We start from the raw sequence: 16,279 nt of genomic DNA, 5'->3' as shown, positions 1-16,279 counted from the left end.
AAGTAGGCCCACGGAGACACCTTTCTGTTCTCTCGGTCTCTCTCTGCACATTTTTATAGTGATTTTTAAAATTTTGTTATGATTGTATTTAATGTATTCTTTTCAAAATAAACCTATTTTCTTAATAGACATGTCAGCTTTAGTATGCGTAATTGGCAACCTGCCTTTCGCCCAATGTTTGCTGGGATAGGCTCTATGATAAATATACCATTTGTTCTCTAGAATTGGCACTATTTTTTTTTTGTTGCGATGCACCCAGAAGTTGCCTGGCTGAGGACGGAAAACTACTTTTGATTACTCAGAAATTAAAAACACAAAATCCCCCAAAAGGAATAATAAAAGCACAGGGCACTAACAGCACTCCTGGAATCTTTTCCGCTCTAATTTATATTCAACTCCAATGAAGAATGAATTAGTCAGGATTACCCGAATGAAGCATCACCCGTTTTAATGTTCAGTTGCCTGTTTTTATATGATATGAATAATTATATTTAATTGGCTTAAAAAGAAATTTCCACAAATTCTTGAGAAATGGCTCCTGAAATTTGTTTAGCTTCATGGTGAATGTCGCCCGGGTCATGTTTGATAAATGTGGCCATTGTGCGGTATGTACAATAACATACATAAACATAAACAAAAACAAAGTGTTTTGAATAAAGTGACAGAAAGAAACACCTGGCTATACTCAAACGAACCTAAAACGGCTGTCAGCTTTGGAACCAGCTTGCTACGGAAACAGACAAACAGCTGCTATTTCTGCACAAAATAAAATGTGAAGGTGAAGGTGAGAATGACTGCCCTCATCACCCCAAAATGATGAAGGGTTTCTGCGAGTTCAGCTCCCATACCCTTCACTACAACAGGTAAATAGTTCATCCACATTAGTACACAAACAAAAATAAAAGACTGAAACATGCAATGAGAAATGGGAAGTAACAAACAAGCCCTGAGTCTCGGAAAGACTTATATAGATCAGATAGACCTGCGATTACCCAATCTTTGTGCAATCAGTGATTGAATGTGAATGTGACAAGAGCGCCCTCTCGAGGCCCCAATACGTAATGCCCAAAAAAGGCAAGCGGTGATATGTTTAAAGTCGTTTTAAAAATCTAGATAAATATACCAGGAAATAAAGGCTGAACTTCTGACCTGTCATCTCACGTACATCGTTTGACCTTAAACTCAATTGTCTTCAGTGTATTGCAAAAAGAAAAGGAATTGACCTTGCTGTTCCAATACTTTTGGAGGGGACTGTATATTGTGGAAAAAATGCAGGTACAAAAAGGATTTAGAAATATTGCAGTCTTGGTTGAAAATAGTTGAGATGAGATAAAACATTTGTCCCAGTATATACTGATGGACAAAGGATCCTAATACAGGGAGCACAGGTCTTCAGCATACCAAATTTTTGCATACCAGCCTGACAAGAGCATCAGATCATTTGTCCATATACAGAGTCGAGATTATGGCAATTGCAACAATATTACAGTGGATAGAAGAGTTACAAATTAGGTTATTCTTTGTACAGATTTGTGTTCTGCATTAATGTCATTGCAGTCATTTACAACTCACAGTCAACAGGATATAGTTCATGAGATATATGAAACTCTGTACAGATTTAGAAATATGAATTGATAACATGTATGTGGATACCAACTCACAGAGGCATAAAGGTCAATTAAATTGTGGATGCATTAGCAAAACAGTCTCTGAAACATGAAGAGATCATGAACATATACAGCACAGTTGGGATACAGGAAACACAGGACGACACCTGTATGCAGTACAGCAAGAAGTGGGCACAGTGAGGACAGCTAAAGGGAGCACCAAAGAACATCTCAACAAGGCTGAGGGTAGGACATGCCAGACTTAATAAAACACTGCACTTAACAAACAAACATCCTACAGGATTATGTGAGCACTGTCAAAGAGAGGAATGCGTGGAGCTGATTTTTTTTCACTGCCAAAAGTACTGAGAACCAGAAACATTAAAGAAGGAAATCAGGAAGCTTGGAGTGGAAGAACTGAGTCTAAAAATGTATTTGGGTTAGCGAGTCTGTTCCATTATTTGAAAGAAACTGGACTGATAAAAAATAAATTGGTGTTCAGTGATTTTTTCCCCTTTGGTTAAGGCATTGAACTGTAATGCAGTTTTTCATTTTACTTTTGAAGGGGACACCTGTAGATAACTCAACATACTAGGTGGCGGTAATGCACCTTAACGCTGGTACTATCCTCATTTAAACGGGAAGAAGAAGAAGACTGAAAAAGTAATACATTCAGTAGGTGGCGGTAATGAACCAATCTATGTTGACCAACCGCCATAAAAAATCGAAGAAGAAGAAGAAGGGAAGCGCCTGGGAAATTTAAAATTGTGATAAAAGGCATTTCGGCAGTTTAGAATTGATATCTCAAAATATGTTGGGGAAAGCGCGAAGGAAAGACCTGAAATCTCTTATGAAAAAGAAACCTCATTTTAGAATCGGCACAAATGCAGATTTAATGGTGAGTAACGTGAGCTAAAGTTAGCTAAAATAGGCTACGTTTCAAACGCTGTATATTGGGAAGCAAGACGTCGAATATAAACATTTGCTAGCTATCAACCCGACGCCACGTATAGCCCACTTTGCCTGGGTTTGAGTGAGAATTGGAGATGATATGCTGAAAAGGTCCACTGCATTATTATATCTCCATTATTAACGTTAGCCTTACTTATTCGACCGATGTAAGGTGGCTAGTCAGTTAACGTTATGGAAGTGCTTTCCAAGGCTTCAAAGAACGATTCGGTAACGGCTAACCGCTTACTTGACATTCATTTTACTTTTTTGACTACATTAAATTTATCCACAACTCTGCAGACCACGTGTGTGAGTTCAGCGTGTGTTTTAAAACGAAGAAGCGCGACGAATGTTATGGAAAATATATCCGTGGCACAAATATATACGTGGCTTTTAACATGGAGACGGATTGTCATTTCCTGTTTTATCCCCCCTCTTTCACCGAAGGTACAGCTGAATGTGCTGATGTTTCTGCATCGTCTTGCAGAGGAATCAAGGGCCAAAGCCTTCGAAAATAAGAGCGCCACCATCAAATCGCAGCACATCAAGGCTGTTTCCAAGGTGATCATTCCCTGAGTTGATCAACTTCACTTTTGTACCCTGAAATCCAACTTCCCCCTAGAGGGAAATTTCCCACCTATTTTGTACTAGTCCTATAAAAGTGTAAATATCTCAAACTTTTCTGCACACACATTGTTGAAGACTTAAATGAAAGAAGAGGCTTATACCGTCCAGAAATGTGATTGTTCGAATGTGCCTTTTAGTCTGTGGCGAGGTGAGTTGTAAACTCTCGAGGGAGGCTGGAGTTTGATTGCCCTGCTTTGCACATAAGAGGCGGATAAGCATCTATTTAGCATCGCTGTTTTGCGGTTTTGTTACATCAGTGTTTTGTATGATATAAATATGAACACAACACCTTTCACGACTCAACCACAAGGGGGCAAAGTGGATTGTGTAAAAAATGTCCATAAAACTGTCCCAAAAACTCCAAAAAGAATTTCTCACCATAATGCTTTCGAACCAACCTGCATTTCAAATTAAACTTTATTTAAATTAGGTTAATCAGTTAAATGGTTGGAATTTATATAGCGCCTTTATCCAAAGCACTGTACAATTGATGCTTCTCATTCACCCATTCATACACACAGTCACACACTGATGGCGATTGGCTGCCATGCAAGGCACCGACCAGCTCGTCAGGATCATTTGGGGGTTAGGTGTCTTACTCAGGGACACTTCGACACAGCCCGGGCGGGGGAACGAACCGGCAACCCTCCAACTGCCAGATGACTGCTCTTACTGCCTGAGCCATGTCACCCCTCAGCCAGTACAATTACAGGTTTATCTAACACAGGAACTGGGGTGCAGAAAAATGGCAGCAGGTTCTCTGGACTGATGAGTCAAGATGTGAAATATTTGGCTGTAGCAGAAGAATGAGTGTCTGCAGGCAACATTGAAGCATGGTGGAGGTTCCTTGCAAGTTTGGGGCTGCATTTCTGCAAATGGAGTTGGGGATTTGGTCAGAATTAATGGTCTTCTCAATGCTGAGAAGTACAGGCAGATGCTTATCCATCATGCAATACCATCAGAGAGGCATCTGATTGGCCCCAAATTAATTCTGCAGCAGGACAACGACCCTAAACACACAGCCAAGGTCATTAAGAACTATCTTCAGTGTAAAAAGAACACAGGGCAATTCAAATTGCTTTGATTGGGTTGATATGGGTTACCTTGCATACGTTGCATACATAGTGTAATCGACCAATTTATTTTCCATTGTCATTCGTTATTATATATGCGAATATGCCATGTTTGTAAGTGAATGTTCCTGAAGAATATTTATCATTTTTTTTGTTTTTTCAGAAATTGCTAAAAGGGGCCAGAGGATGAAGTGGAAGAGATTGGGAAGACCCCTGTCATTTATTTTATAACATTTTTTGTCTTTCTCTTGAATGGGTTTGTATTCATACACAATAAAGAGAAATGGCATGTAATATGGATCACATTAAATATCCCACTCCTAAACGACTTTTGGAAAGTCTAATACTATACTAATATATTAATAAGTATTAACATTTTCTCCTTGGCTCCATACACACAAAATAATCTTAAATCCACCGATGATACAAATGGAGTATATGAATAGCATAATGCTATCTTTTAGGCCAAGAGATCTAGATCAGTAAAATAATAGTAGCACTTGGTCAGAAATGCGAATGGTGTATATGTATGCATGCATTATGCGGGCTTGCACATGAGGGTGGGAATTATTCTGTTATGATGATTATGCACTGTTGTGTGGCCTGTGTGCATTCTGTGCTCTGGCAGAATGGCTAGCTCCAGTGAGGTTGAGTTTGCCTGAGCCTGGTACTAAGAGGCCCATGACGGCTGTTGGCAGACGTATTTACCGTAATATACCCATGCACAGAATACACCACACATGGCATGTCACCGCATACAATAAGACGTATCCTGGTATCCACCCTAAATCATCAGCCCTAGAAAAGTACAAATGCCTATGGAGTAAATTCACAAAAATAGGATGGATGGGACAGGATGGAGTATCAGCCTATGCCACACCAGTGGGCCTCAAAATGAACTTGCTTGTTTAGCTAGAATAGCTCTCACCTGCCATATTTCTGTGTATAATTCAGTGTCTTGTCCTTCTGGAACAGATGAGAACCATTTAACATTTGACTGCACTGATAATAGCCTATCTCAAGGTAATATGCATTACAACATACATAGTACATACTCAAAAATACTCAAAAAATCATATAATTCAATGTAAAACATGTTCAAGCTAGCATAAGCAGCAACCACTGCACAAACACAGCAGATGCCAAAACACTTTGGCCTCTTGGGTATTGGTTTCAGGGAGTTCTGTGACCTCTTTTTAGTCTGCATATGAGTATTTAAGGTAACATGAAGTGTTCACGGTGTCCTTACTTGTCAAGATGACCTGAACAATTAAGGAAACCGGAAGTCTTTAAAATGTATTGGGTGACTGAAGTTTTGAAGGTGAGCAGACATGTTGAAGGTGAGGAAATGTGAAGATTTTGGCCTGCCACTGTCCGTACTGTACAACTGATATTCCTTAAAGATTTATTTATGCCAAATGGAATTATCAATTCGCTCATTTTACTTCATGTCTTACAATATTACTGCAGTTTATCTACACATAACCAGATCACTATTTATAGTTTTATCTAAATACGTTATCAGAAATCTATAGATTTTATTTTAAAATAGCTGTTAATGTGGAGTGCATAAGGTCAATTTGACCACAATGAAATGATTAGCTGCAGATTTGGGATTTTAGGTAAACTGACATGCTTGTTAGCCATGTTAAATAATACAATTGGTTCAGATAATTAAATATACTTCATTTCTTTCTCATAAAATAAAAAATTACCAGTAATGAACAGCTCATTTTATTTAAAACATTTATATTTCTCACATTTTTAGAAATGTTCGTGTGTCTGAAGTAATAAATCTTGTTCAAGGCAAATGGTTAATAAGATCGTGTTCTTTATAAAAGGATATAGTGAATCATGCCTTTGCCTCCCTTGGTAAATTAAATCTTTGGACTGTGTAGTGACAGGGATATTGACCAGATATGTGATGGTGACACGGTGTATATGTTGGTTCTGTGTGGGATAAAGAGAGAAGTGCCTTTGATAACACACAGATAATGATGTTCATTGGATTACAGTGGTATGAGTGCATTTAATATTGGCTGTATTGATGTTTGGTTGGGTTTAATATTGGAGTGCAGACGGTCTGCTCGGCTGTCTGGACAGAAAGGGGAGACAACAGTGTATAGCATGCCAGGCACATGACTACACGTAATTCTCCCAAAACAGAATGACGCCTGTTTCTTTCCATGCAAGGTAGAGAATACATGCCACTCTGTCCAGGAATATAACACATCATACTCTCATACTGTACATAGTCTGGTAAAAGATTGAGTCATCTATCAATTTTTTATTTTTTTATTGTATTTTAAATATATATATTTTTTATTAAAAAAATAAAACATGTACCATGTCAGTCAGGCTTCCCACTGAAAGTTGTGTCACCATGTGAGCCAGTTAAGCAGTTTGGATAACATACCTTGATTTTAGGAACAGGTCTGACATCCTTGATTCAGATTTTGGGTAATTTATGCCCATTATCCTCTTGAGACCCAGCAGACATACATTTCTGATAAACAAGTGTCTTGAATTGTCATGGAACGTTAGAATGAAAATATAAAGTAGAATGTATGGTTCTTGAGATTAAGACCAGAAAATAAATAGTCCAATAAATAGTATTTTAGTGTATAGAAATGATTTAGTGTGGGTTACAACAGTGGGAAGAGTATGCATGCTCCTTAAAATATACAAACGGAGTTCAACCCGAGTCTATCTGACCTCATTATACTATAATGACCTTGCCCTCTAAACATTTATAAAGGTAACATTTTCAAGGCTCCAGTTTGAATGACACAAACAGATCAAAGGGACAGAGGGAAGAGTTGGTCCCCGGAGTCCGATGGCCTCAGTGTAAAGCCTTGAATTCTCTTCTGGCTAGAACAGCTGTTGAGCTCACTCATCATGTGTTTAACCACCACTCTGTGGACAGCCTGTTATTGGCAGCCACAATAACAACGTCTCACGCAATTGTGACTTCCGGAGCTGTCACTGTGCAGACAGAGCTTCGTGCTGCCAGAGTCATAGTTACTCCCCCTGAAGAACCATTTACTGCTAATCAGTCACCCAACAGAGCCTAACACTGCCAATGTCACAGTCACTCAGCCTGATGCGGCCCATACCGAACAAGTCTCAGTCAAACAGTATTATGTCACAGTTACATTGTGTTTCTCTGATTGTTGGATGTTGAGGAAATACCTTGAAATGATTCTGTGCTTAACAGATTTCAGGCTATCCAAACTTGTGCGTAAAACTGACACTCAAGTATTAGGTGCAGTGGAGACGCTCATGACAAATAGGCCTAATACCTGTTCACTTCCTCAGACAGCATACAGAAGGTCCTATTGCTGGGCAGGAGAGTGCTGCAGCTGTTGGCAGTTAAAAACGTCCTGTTGTCAGGGGTATGGGTTGAAAACTGTAACCTTCCTGCTCAAATCAGCCAGAGATCTGTTATTCCCTGTTGGTATTCCATCTGTGTCTATGGGAGTCTGAGTGTGTTTTTTGCCTGTGTATACTCTCAGAAAAAAAAATCACTGGGGTGGTACCCTATAGGTACATAAAATTGTACCCATTGACATTGGACTAATAATTTTTACCTTTTTTGTTTGTAAAAGGTATTTATTTCATCCAAAGGATAATTGTATTGTAACTTTCATGGTACATTTGGGTAACTTGTCCCTTAAAGAACAAAAATTTACCTCTAGTGTACCCTTATTTCCAAGAGTGTATGTGTGTGGTGTTTGTGTGTGAATGTGTGTGTGAGAGAGAAGAGTGTGTATGTGTGTGTGATTTTCACTAACTGCCTTTTTTTACATTTTAAAAGTAGGTCACGACTAATCTTTTAAGGTGGCATCAGTTGTTTTGAAAATGGATCTTTCAGGGGCCGAGTCACTTTTCAAAGCTGTTTCAGTATCCGTTTAGAACAGGCAGACATTCCAGTTGGTCATCGGATACTTCCCGGGAATTCCAGGCCACCTGCCTCACTCTTGTAGTATAAGGTCACTGGCCAATGAAGGCCACCATTTTCTGCCACTTGACCAAGACTGCAACATGGCCACCTCTAGCATAGCATTAACAGCCTGGACAGCCCTGCTGGAAAATATAGCCTTTATTAGTCACAGCGCTATGATTACAATGATGTGAGGACCTTTAAAGTGATTTATCACTTTAAATGAAAGTCATCTTCCGATAGCAAACTGGTTGAACTGATCATACTAAACGACTGAATCTTATATAAATTGAAATTGACTAGAATTTTTCTATTTTTATTATACATTTTCTGTACTGACGTGAACATACTAAACATGAGATAATGAGAGAGGTGCTTTTAACTGCTGACGGGCACAAATTATTCAGTAATCACTTTAACATAAATTATCTTTGCCACATCCTGTTAATTTACAAGCACAAATATGTTAATGTCTTTTACCTGCATGAATAAATTATCAGATTAGAAAAAACATTAGATGTTAGGGTTAGGGTTCTCCCAAGGCTGCTCCACAGCTGTGTAGTTGCCCCTCACTGAAGACTCAAGTTTGCCCCATGTAGACCCAGATGTATCTGGGTCAGATAGCTATGCCCTCACAGACTTTGAACTGGAATTCGAAACTGAAATTAAGGTCACCCAATGACCCTGCATACGACTGATAATAGAGGGGAATTATTTGTGGTTAAGCAATTACATTTGCTTCTGTGTTTGTATAGTGCATATGTGATATGGTGATTTGAACTGCAATTGTCAATGTCAATGAATTCTCTTCAAAATGTGAATTAATTATCTTTATTAGGTCACAATATTATTTCACTTTTGTGATTACATGCTATTAAAACATGCATTACAATACATGAAAAGCATGTATTGAGTGTGAATAGTGTATTGTGTATTTGTGGGAAAAGTACTATGCACCAAGGTTTTGTAGTAAAGGAACTATGACATGAGAATGAGTTACAGATTAGAGCAATGGGAGGACTTAGCACCATGCTGTATATTAGACAGAGCAAGGTCAGGTTTGCAGCACTTTGCTATACATAGCACAGCCCGTGAGTGTGTGTTTAATTTCATAATTCCTTGGCACCAATTTCCATTTGATAATGGGCAGTCTTACATTACAGGAAGGCAAATAGCCAGTGTGTTTACGAGTACTGGCTATGGAAGAAATTAGATGCAAACAAGGGTAAATGACTCTCTGTGATATGGAGGTCCAGATGTATTCTTGCAGTCTAGCCAGTAGACAGACAGGAACCGGTGATAATGCTGTCAATTAATATTTTCATTGCAAAATATAATTAATAAATTTAACCACCACAATAATAACAAGGCAGAAACCTCATATCTGGCATCAGAAACACAGGATACTAATAGCAGCAGTCAAGGGCAATAAAAAATAAATACAAATCTCTGAGATTTCAACATAAATAAAATGTAAACAAAAATGTCTTTGTTTAAGTGCATTCATTATTAATACAGTAACAAAATAAAAATAAATACAATTTAAGCAAGATATAATTTGATTGTTATAAAACCATCACAAAAATGCAGACATCTCTCCAACCTAAGTAAGCAACCAAAGAACCTGGTTTTTCAGTGCAGTGCGTAAATATTTGGACTTCTTTTAGGGGTGACCTATGTATGCTTTATGTTATGCTTAAGGTAATAATAAAAAGTTGTATTATCATTAGACAAACAATTAAATGTGCTGGTGTACAATTGTGTGCAAAATGTTTGGCACCCCTGGTCGAAAAGCTTTTTACAATTAATATCTAAGTACGTAAACAGAAGTGAACCTGACCTCTAAATGGTACAACGTTAAACATGATACATACACTCACCAAGCACTTGATCTCCTGGGATTTTCACGCACACTAGTCTCTAGAGTTTGCAAAGAATGGTGCAAAAAACATTAAAAATCCAGTGAGCAGAAATAAACGCCCTGACAGGAAGGTGACAGTAATGCAAATAACCACACATTACAGCAGTGGTATGCAGAAGAGCATCTCTGAACACACAATGCGTCATAACTCTAAGTGGATAAGCTACAGCAGGAGAAGTCTAAATAAGTCTAATAAATACCTAATAAAGTGCTCACTGAGTGTATTTTCACATTTTAAAGCTTTTTATTTAAACTTTTTACAGTTTCAGGCCCTCCTTGGGCAACAATTACAGCTTGTAAATCCTTCCTGGAGCCAAGTCTTTCAATTCCTTGAATGCTTTTGGATTTTTCCCCCATTCTTCCTGGCAGAACACCTCTGGAGTCTGGAGTCTGGAGAAGGTCTGGAGACTGTGATGGCCATTCCAAAACCTTCATCCGTCTTTCCTGGAGGTACTTTGTGGTTGATTTTGAGGTGTGTTTTGGATAATTGTCTTGCTGGGATACCCAACCTCTCATAAATGTCTGGACTGACCTGAATTAGCTTCTCGAATATTTGGTGGAATCCAGTCTTCACAATATTTCCTGTGACCCCAGCTGCCACACAACCCCAAAGAATAATGGATTCATCTCCATCCTTCACAGTTGGTGAGGTGTTCTTCTCTATAAAGGCTTACCCTTTTTTCTCCAAACATACCTTCTTTGGTGATTGCCAAAAAGTTCAATTTCATCAGTCCAAAGCACATTGTTCCAAAAGGCTTCAGGCTTCTCAATGTTTTTTTCTCAAACAGATGCCAAATTTTTTGTTGAGGTTGTTCTTTCTGGCAACTCTGCCATGTAGGTCTTTGTTGTTTAAAGTATGTTGTATTGTTGTCCTGTGAATAGCTACTTTTTTTTCAAGCTTTTTGCAGTGATGTGTGGGTATTTCTCACCACTTCTCGGGCCATTCTATCTGAAATCTTTCTTGGTCTTCCAGACCTTGCCTTGACTTCAACTGTTCCATTTACCTTCCATTTTCTTATAATGTTTCTGACAGTGGAAATAGGTAGTTTGAAACATTGAGAGAGTTTTTGTCGCCTTTTCCTTCTTGGTGGAAAGGAACAACCTTCATTCTGAAATCCTTGGACAACTGTTTAAAGGAACTTGTGGTTGTTAACACTAGAAAGAACAGCCACTGCAGTTAGACACTTTAGAAGGCTTGGAGTTACTTCAGAATAAAAAGTAATTCAGCCCTGGAATTATACTCACCTGACTGAATTGAATGAGTAAATCACCTGGGTCAATCCAAAAGGGTTCTAACTAAATACAAACACACGTAACATCAGTTAAATTGCTGGCTATATGGCCAAGTGACTACTCAAGCTGATGTTTCTCGAATCATATTAGACTGCGGTTTCTCAGCTCATTACTATCACGGCACTGTCTACAATGTAGAGGCAGGGTTTTTGTATACAAGCACAGGAGCTTTCGATCAGAAAGAAATTCCTGCATAGTCTGTCTTTAAGGATAATATGACAGCAAAATAGCTATATTTCATACTGACACAGGGGAGAGATGATAACATTTTCTTGGACTGTTTTAAGCTGCTTTAGGGCAGGTTTGGCCAAAGCTGCATTCTGAATTATTCAAAGTGCATAGCCTATGTAACTCTCAGTGGTATGTAAATCATGCACTTGCACATCTTGAACAACTTGCACTTGCACATCTTGCACATCTTGCCCCTTCTGTATAGGAGGAGAGCTTTTAACTTAAATAGGTTAAACAATAATTGTCCTAGCTATTTTCCTGCTGGTTTTTTGCACCACAGCTCTTGAAGACAAAGGGCCTGTTCCACAAAGGGGGATTACTTAGTTGGAAGGAACTCCACCGAGTAAAACCTGGACCCCACCCAAATCTGGAACATTGACTGAAGAAAAGGAGCTGTTCAGAGTTTTACTTTGTGCAGTTATCCAGCGAACTCAGCAGCCTGCTTTATGGAACAGGTCTGCTGAGGTTGATTGGAGCAATTCTGTACATATATACATGTTTGTTTATCATTTAAAAGTGTCGTACTTGCTAATATTTGAACATTTAATCAAGTTGTAGTATGAAGTTGGATATTCAATAAGAAAAGAAGGAGGAACCGGAATTTGGACCAATAATGCATTACGATCCAGATTTCAGACTGTCACATAGCCACAATTTCAAGGGTTGTACAACTTACTCAATCAACGCTGTTGTGTGAATGAACAGTGTACAATTGTTTTATTTTGTCCCCTCTGGACTATTAGAGTTTAATTAACATAGATCATTTAACACAAAATATTGTGTTGTGCAGAGGCATAGTTCAGTCAAGTGTGTAAAAATGGAATGAAAGACCTGCAATGAAAACTGCCATCTCTCATGATATGTATAGTTTGGTGCCTTTGCCATAGCCTCATTTTGGATAAATGGGGCGGAGCCTCTTTGATGAGATCATCTACTCCTGTAGGCGTGAGGCGTGCAGCGCAAGTCACCCGACTCGCTTTAATATAGCCCTGGAATAAAGTCAGAGCTCTACTACCTCTCTGTGTGACAGCTTTCCAGTGATGGCCAGCTAATTAATATATGAGAAAGCCAGCTTTGGGGAAGTGCCAGCACACCGGCTGCCCTCTGGGCACAGGGGCACCACTTTGCGTTCGGGAATAACCCCCTTCATTTATATCACCGCCAGTATAAGATTTCTGGCTCCACGACAACGCCTCATCTGCTATTTCAGTCAGAAGTGCCAGATGTCAGGCCGGGTCGGGTAACTGTGTGCGGCGTCGATGGGGGAATTAATGGCCCATAAGTGATTCACCCTTTGACTGCATTTCCGCCGGATATTTCTGTGTGGAGTCGCAGAAGCCAGAGGGCCACTGAATCTGGTTATTGAGGAGAACTACCTTGTCATTTTAAATGTGTATTGTGTAGCTGCACAAGATCATTCTGTGCATGCCAAAATGTTTTTTTCTGATTAAATGCTTGGCATGTAAACACACACCTTAATCAGATTCATTTATTCAACATGCATATAAATGGTTCATTTGGCATCTTCGATCAGAACAAACGATTCAGAATGAAGAAATATTCTGCATGGAAATGTGGCTCTTGAAAGAATATCCATTGTTAACTTGGAATATCTCTGGAGGAATGATAATTTTCACCCACTTTGCTGTTGCATACTTGTACAAAAGTACATAGAAATGCTATTATCTATATTTTGAACAGGCTCTCTGGAACACAAGGGATTTCTGTGAAAATGCCTTTGACTCCACATTTGAGGCATTTGCAGTGAATTGACCCAATTTTATATTGATGAACATCTAGTATTGCGTTCTTATTGCTAGTTTCTTCGCTTTCTTATATCAAGCAGTGCAGTTCAATTCAACAAAGCTGTCTTATTACATTCACATTCGCTATATTAATACAAAGAGATTGTGTTCTAACTGCTAGACTCCCGTAGAGCTACATTTATATTACAGTTATTTCGCTGACATTTGTATACAAAGCTTTTAGCTGAAGCAGTCCAGTTATACTGGGGCAGCCTGTAGCCAAGTGGTTAAGGTACGTGATTGGGACCCAGAAGGTTGCTGGTTCAAGCCCTGGTGTAGCCATGATGAGATCCATACAACTGTTGCTTTGGATAAAAGCATCAGCTAAATAACAAATAATTATGATACTTTTGTATCAGTCATGCAGTTACTACATAAAAAAAAGATGCAGCATGCAGTATCAAATGCAATATCACCGTGAACATGGTTGAAAACCTTTTCGCCACCAAAGTCACCTTTAGAAAGGGAACTGGCAATCAAAAGGTTGGGCCCCACCAGAAAATATTAGCAGTTTAGAAGCAGGAAAGGATGAAATGTGCAGCTTTAATCTGGTGTGGTTCCAGAAGAAACCCTGGCTAATAGCTAGCACTTTGAAAAATCGCTCTTGCTATCAATATAATAGCCTATGTTTGGTTAAATCCTTTGAAATAACCTATTTTTACATTTTAGCTAGACTAGCAACATGCAGGGCTTTGTAAAGTAAGGAAAGATTAATTAAGAATTCTGTGATATAACTCTAGCTCGTTGTGTTAGTGCTTGCTGCTTTATTTTAACATTAACTAAAATATTTGGCATAGCCTATACATAATTTGAGATTTAGCTGATTTTGTAGCCTATTTAACAATTAATTAGCTGTTCTATTCTTCCTATACCACTATTTTCTTGTGTTCAGGTAATCGATACAGTGACTTCTAACAAAAGTGGAGGGGTGTGCATGTGGTGTTCTACAACGTTTGTTCCTCCTGGTTGGGGGGAGAACACGTCAGCAGACTCTTGCTGCAACCGAGCTACCTCTGCCTGCTGCTCTGGAGTCAGATGGCTGCCAAGTGGGACCGGATGAGTTGTGTTCAGATTGGGAATTTCTGGTCCCAGCTCATCTGACATGACATCCGGTGTGGCTAGCAAGGCAGGGTCTACCTCTCTCCACAAATTGTATAAATTCAGATGATAGATCTGATTTGCCCTTCCCCTATCCAAATGAATAACCTCATAGTCGACATCCTCTATACACTATGTAACCTCAAAAGGTCCTTGCCACTTCTGTCTCACCCAGAACAGGAAGTGTCTTCCAGACAGCCCTTCACCTGGATCTCCGTCATCAGTGAGCACCTCAGCCCCGGTAGCGGCAAAAGGAAAATTAACACACCCCCCTTGTCGGGCCCCTTCCGCCAGCTTCACCCTCGCCATCTCTCTAAACCCTGGCCATTGTCGCCCAGGGCCCCAGCTGATATATTCCAGGCAGCCAGTTGTGGCTTCCCTGACAGCAACGGTAGGAGACACGGCACCCACTCTTCCACCTGCCAGTTGCACACCTTGGCCGTCCTCTCAAAGAGTTTGATGAACGCTCCAGGTCATCCTCTAGCCCCATCTTCTGTAGGTTGATGTGGGCCAGGGGCGGCATCAGGGTGGGACCAGCTGTTCATTCCTTCAGCAGCTCCGTCAGGCCAGCTCGATCCACAGGCTGTGGAGAGCTTGATGTTCTATCCCGGGTTTCGGCACCAAATGTCATATGCCGTGACATGCCCGGGGAGGATAGAAGAGCCGGACACAGGGATGTATGAAAATGGTTACCATGTGTCCTTTTGGAGTCTCCAAATGGCCTTTTTGGAAAAGCACCTGGACATATTCTGAAAAGCAATGCACAATTCTCATGATACTAGTGATATTGTCATATGAATGAAAGGGGACTTGCCCAGTTTTGTGGCTGTGGCTCCATTGTGTTTCTAAGCTCACCAGGCAGAGTCACAAGCATTTGTGTCCCCTCAAAAACAAAACATATATTCGGTGAGAAAATTTGGATGTTCCATTACATCAAATTAATCTAACCTGTGACCTGGTAAATAGCAAGTTAGTGGGTGTGCATCCCTCCCTGCCCAAGTGTTACCTTCATTATATATAATGGCTTGGCAAGTTGTGCAGTAAGGAAAGATATACAGTGAGGTGGATTTCAATGTGCAGAGGTACCCAGAGGTGTTTACATATTGTGCCATCACTCAGGGCTGTTCATATTGCCTATATATTATCTTAAGTGGATATTTGTAAATTCATCAAGCTAACTGTAGTTAATTTGCTTGTTGCTACTGATAACAAACTGGTATTGTTTTATAACCAGGTATGTAGCCTTCGCTTGGATAATAAGCAATAGTATACAGAGTTTCTGTGATCGCTTGTCTGGAGTGCAATTTGGGCGGCTACACGAACAATCAGAATAAGCCCCCACGCCATTGGCTGTGGCAGTTAGAACCAATTTTAAGCCAATGAACTTGAATTGTTGTACAGCTGTACAATGTTTTGATACAGAGTGACAGCCTGACAAACGTACACTTTGAAACCAGAATTTAAGGACTATAAGCACAGGCAGAGGGTGAGTCAGCAATCAGTTGAGCCTTTTTCAATGATAGGTACAAATGGTGTTGTAACAATGTTTTAACACAAAAATCTTACCTATTGTACCTTTAATGAGTGAAAAGGACCTGGTCTGTCAGTTTGTCATGGTGATTCTTCAGCTAAATTGAGTGATAAAGTCATTTTTGGGGATGAGTTGGACTTTCTGTAAGATTCAATGTTAATGTGGAAATTGGTCATACTCGGCTTTCCCGATGGTGGGG

General features: G+C 39.6%; 1 protein-coding gene across 1 annotated transcript; it reads left to right on the top strand.

The window, feature by feature from the left end:
• The first annotated feature begins 2,282 nt into the window (after positions 1-2,282).
• Positions 2,283-4,552, top strand: cenpw (centromere protein W). Its single transcript, XM_061243941.1, has 3 exons — positions 2,283-2,505; positions 3,006-3,119; positions 4,422-4,552. Exons 1-3 carry the CDS (start codon positions 2,419-2,421, stop codon positions 4,446-4,448), a joined length of 228 nt encoding a protein of 75 aa, XP_061099925.1. The 5' UTR covers positions 2,283-2,418; the 3' UTR covers positions 4,449-4,552.
• The last annotated feature ends 11,727 nt before the right edge of the window (positions 4,553-16,279 follow it).

This window comes from Conger conger, chromosome 5 (genome assembly GCF_963514075.1).
Source record: "Conger conger chromosome 5, fConCon1.1, whole genome shotgun sequence".
Classification (NCBI taxonomy): Eukaryota; Metazoa; Chordata; class Actinopteri; order Anguilliformes; family Congridae; genus Conger; species Conger conger.
The sequence above is the reverse complement of the archived record's forward strand: the minus strand, read 5'-3'. Positions and strand labels throughout refer to the sequence as shown.

Bases quoted from the DNA above. Each gene is read 5' to 3' on its own strand.
- cenpw (XM_061243941.1), top strand. From the start codon at position 2,419: ATGTTGGGGAAAGCGCGAAGGAAAGACCTGAAATCTCTTATGAAAAAG. The intron at 2,506-3,005 runs GTGAGTAACGTG...CTTTCACCGAAG, and splicing joins GCACAAATGCAGATTTAATG to GTACAGCTGAATGTGCTGAT. The intron at 3,120-4,421 runs GTGATCATTCCC...TTGTTTTTTCAG, and splicing joins ACATCAAGGCTGTTTCCAAG to AAATTGCTAAAAGGGGCCAG.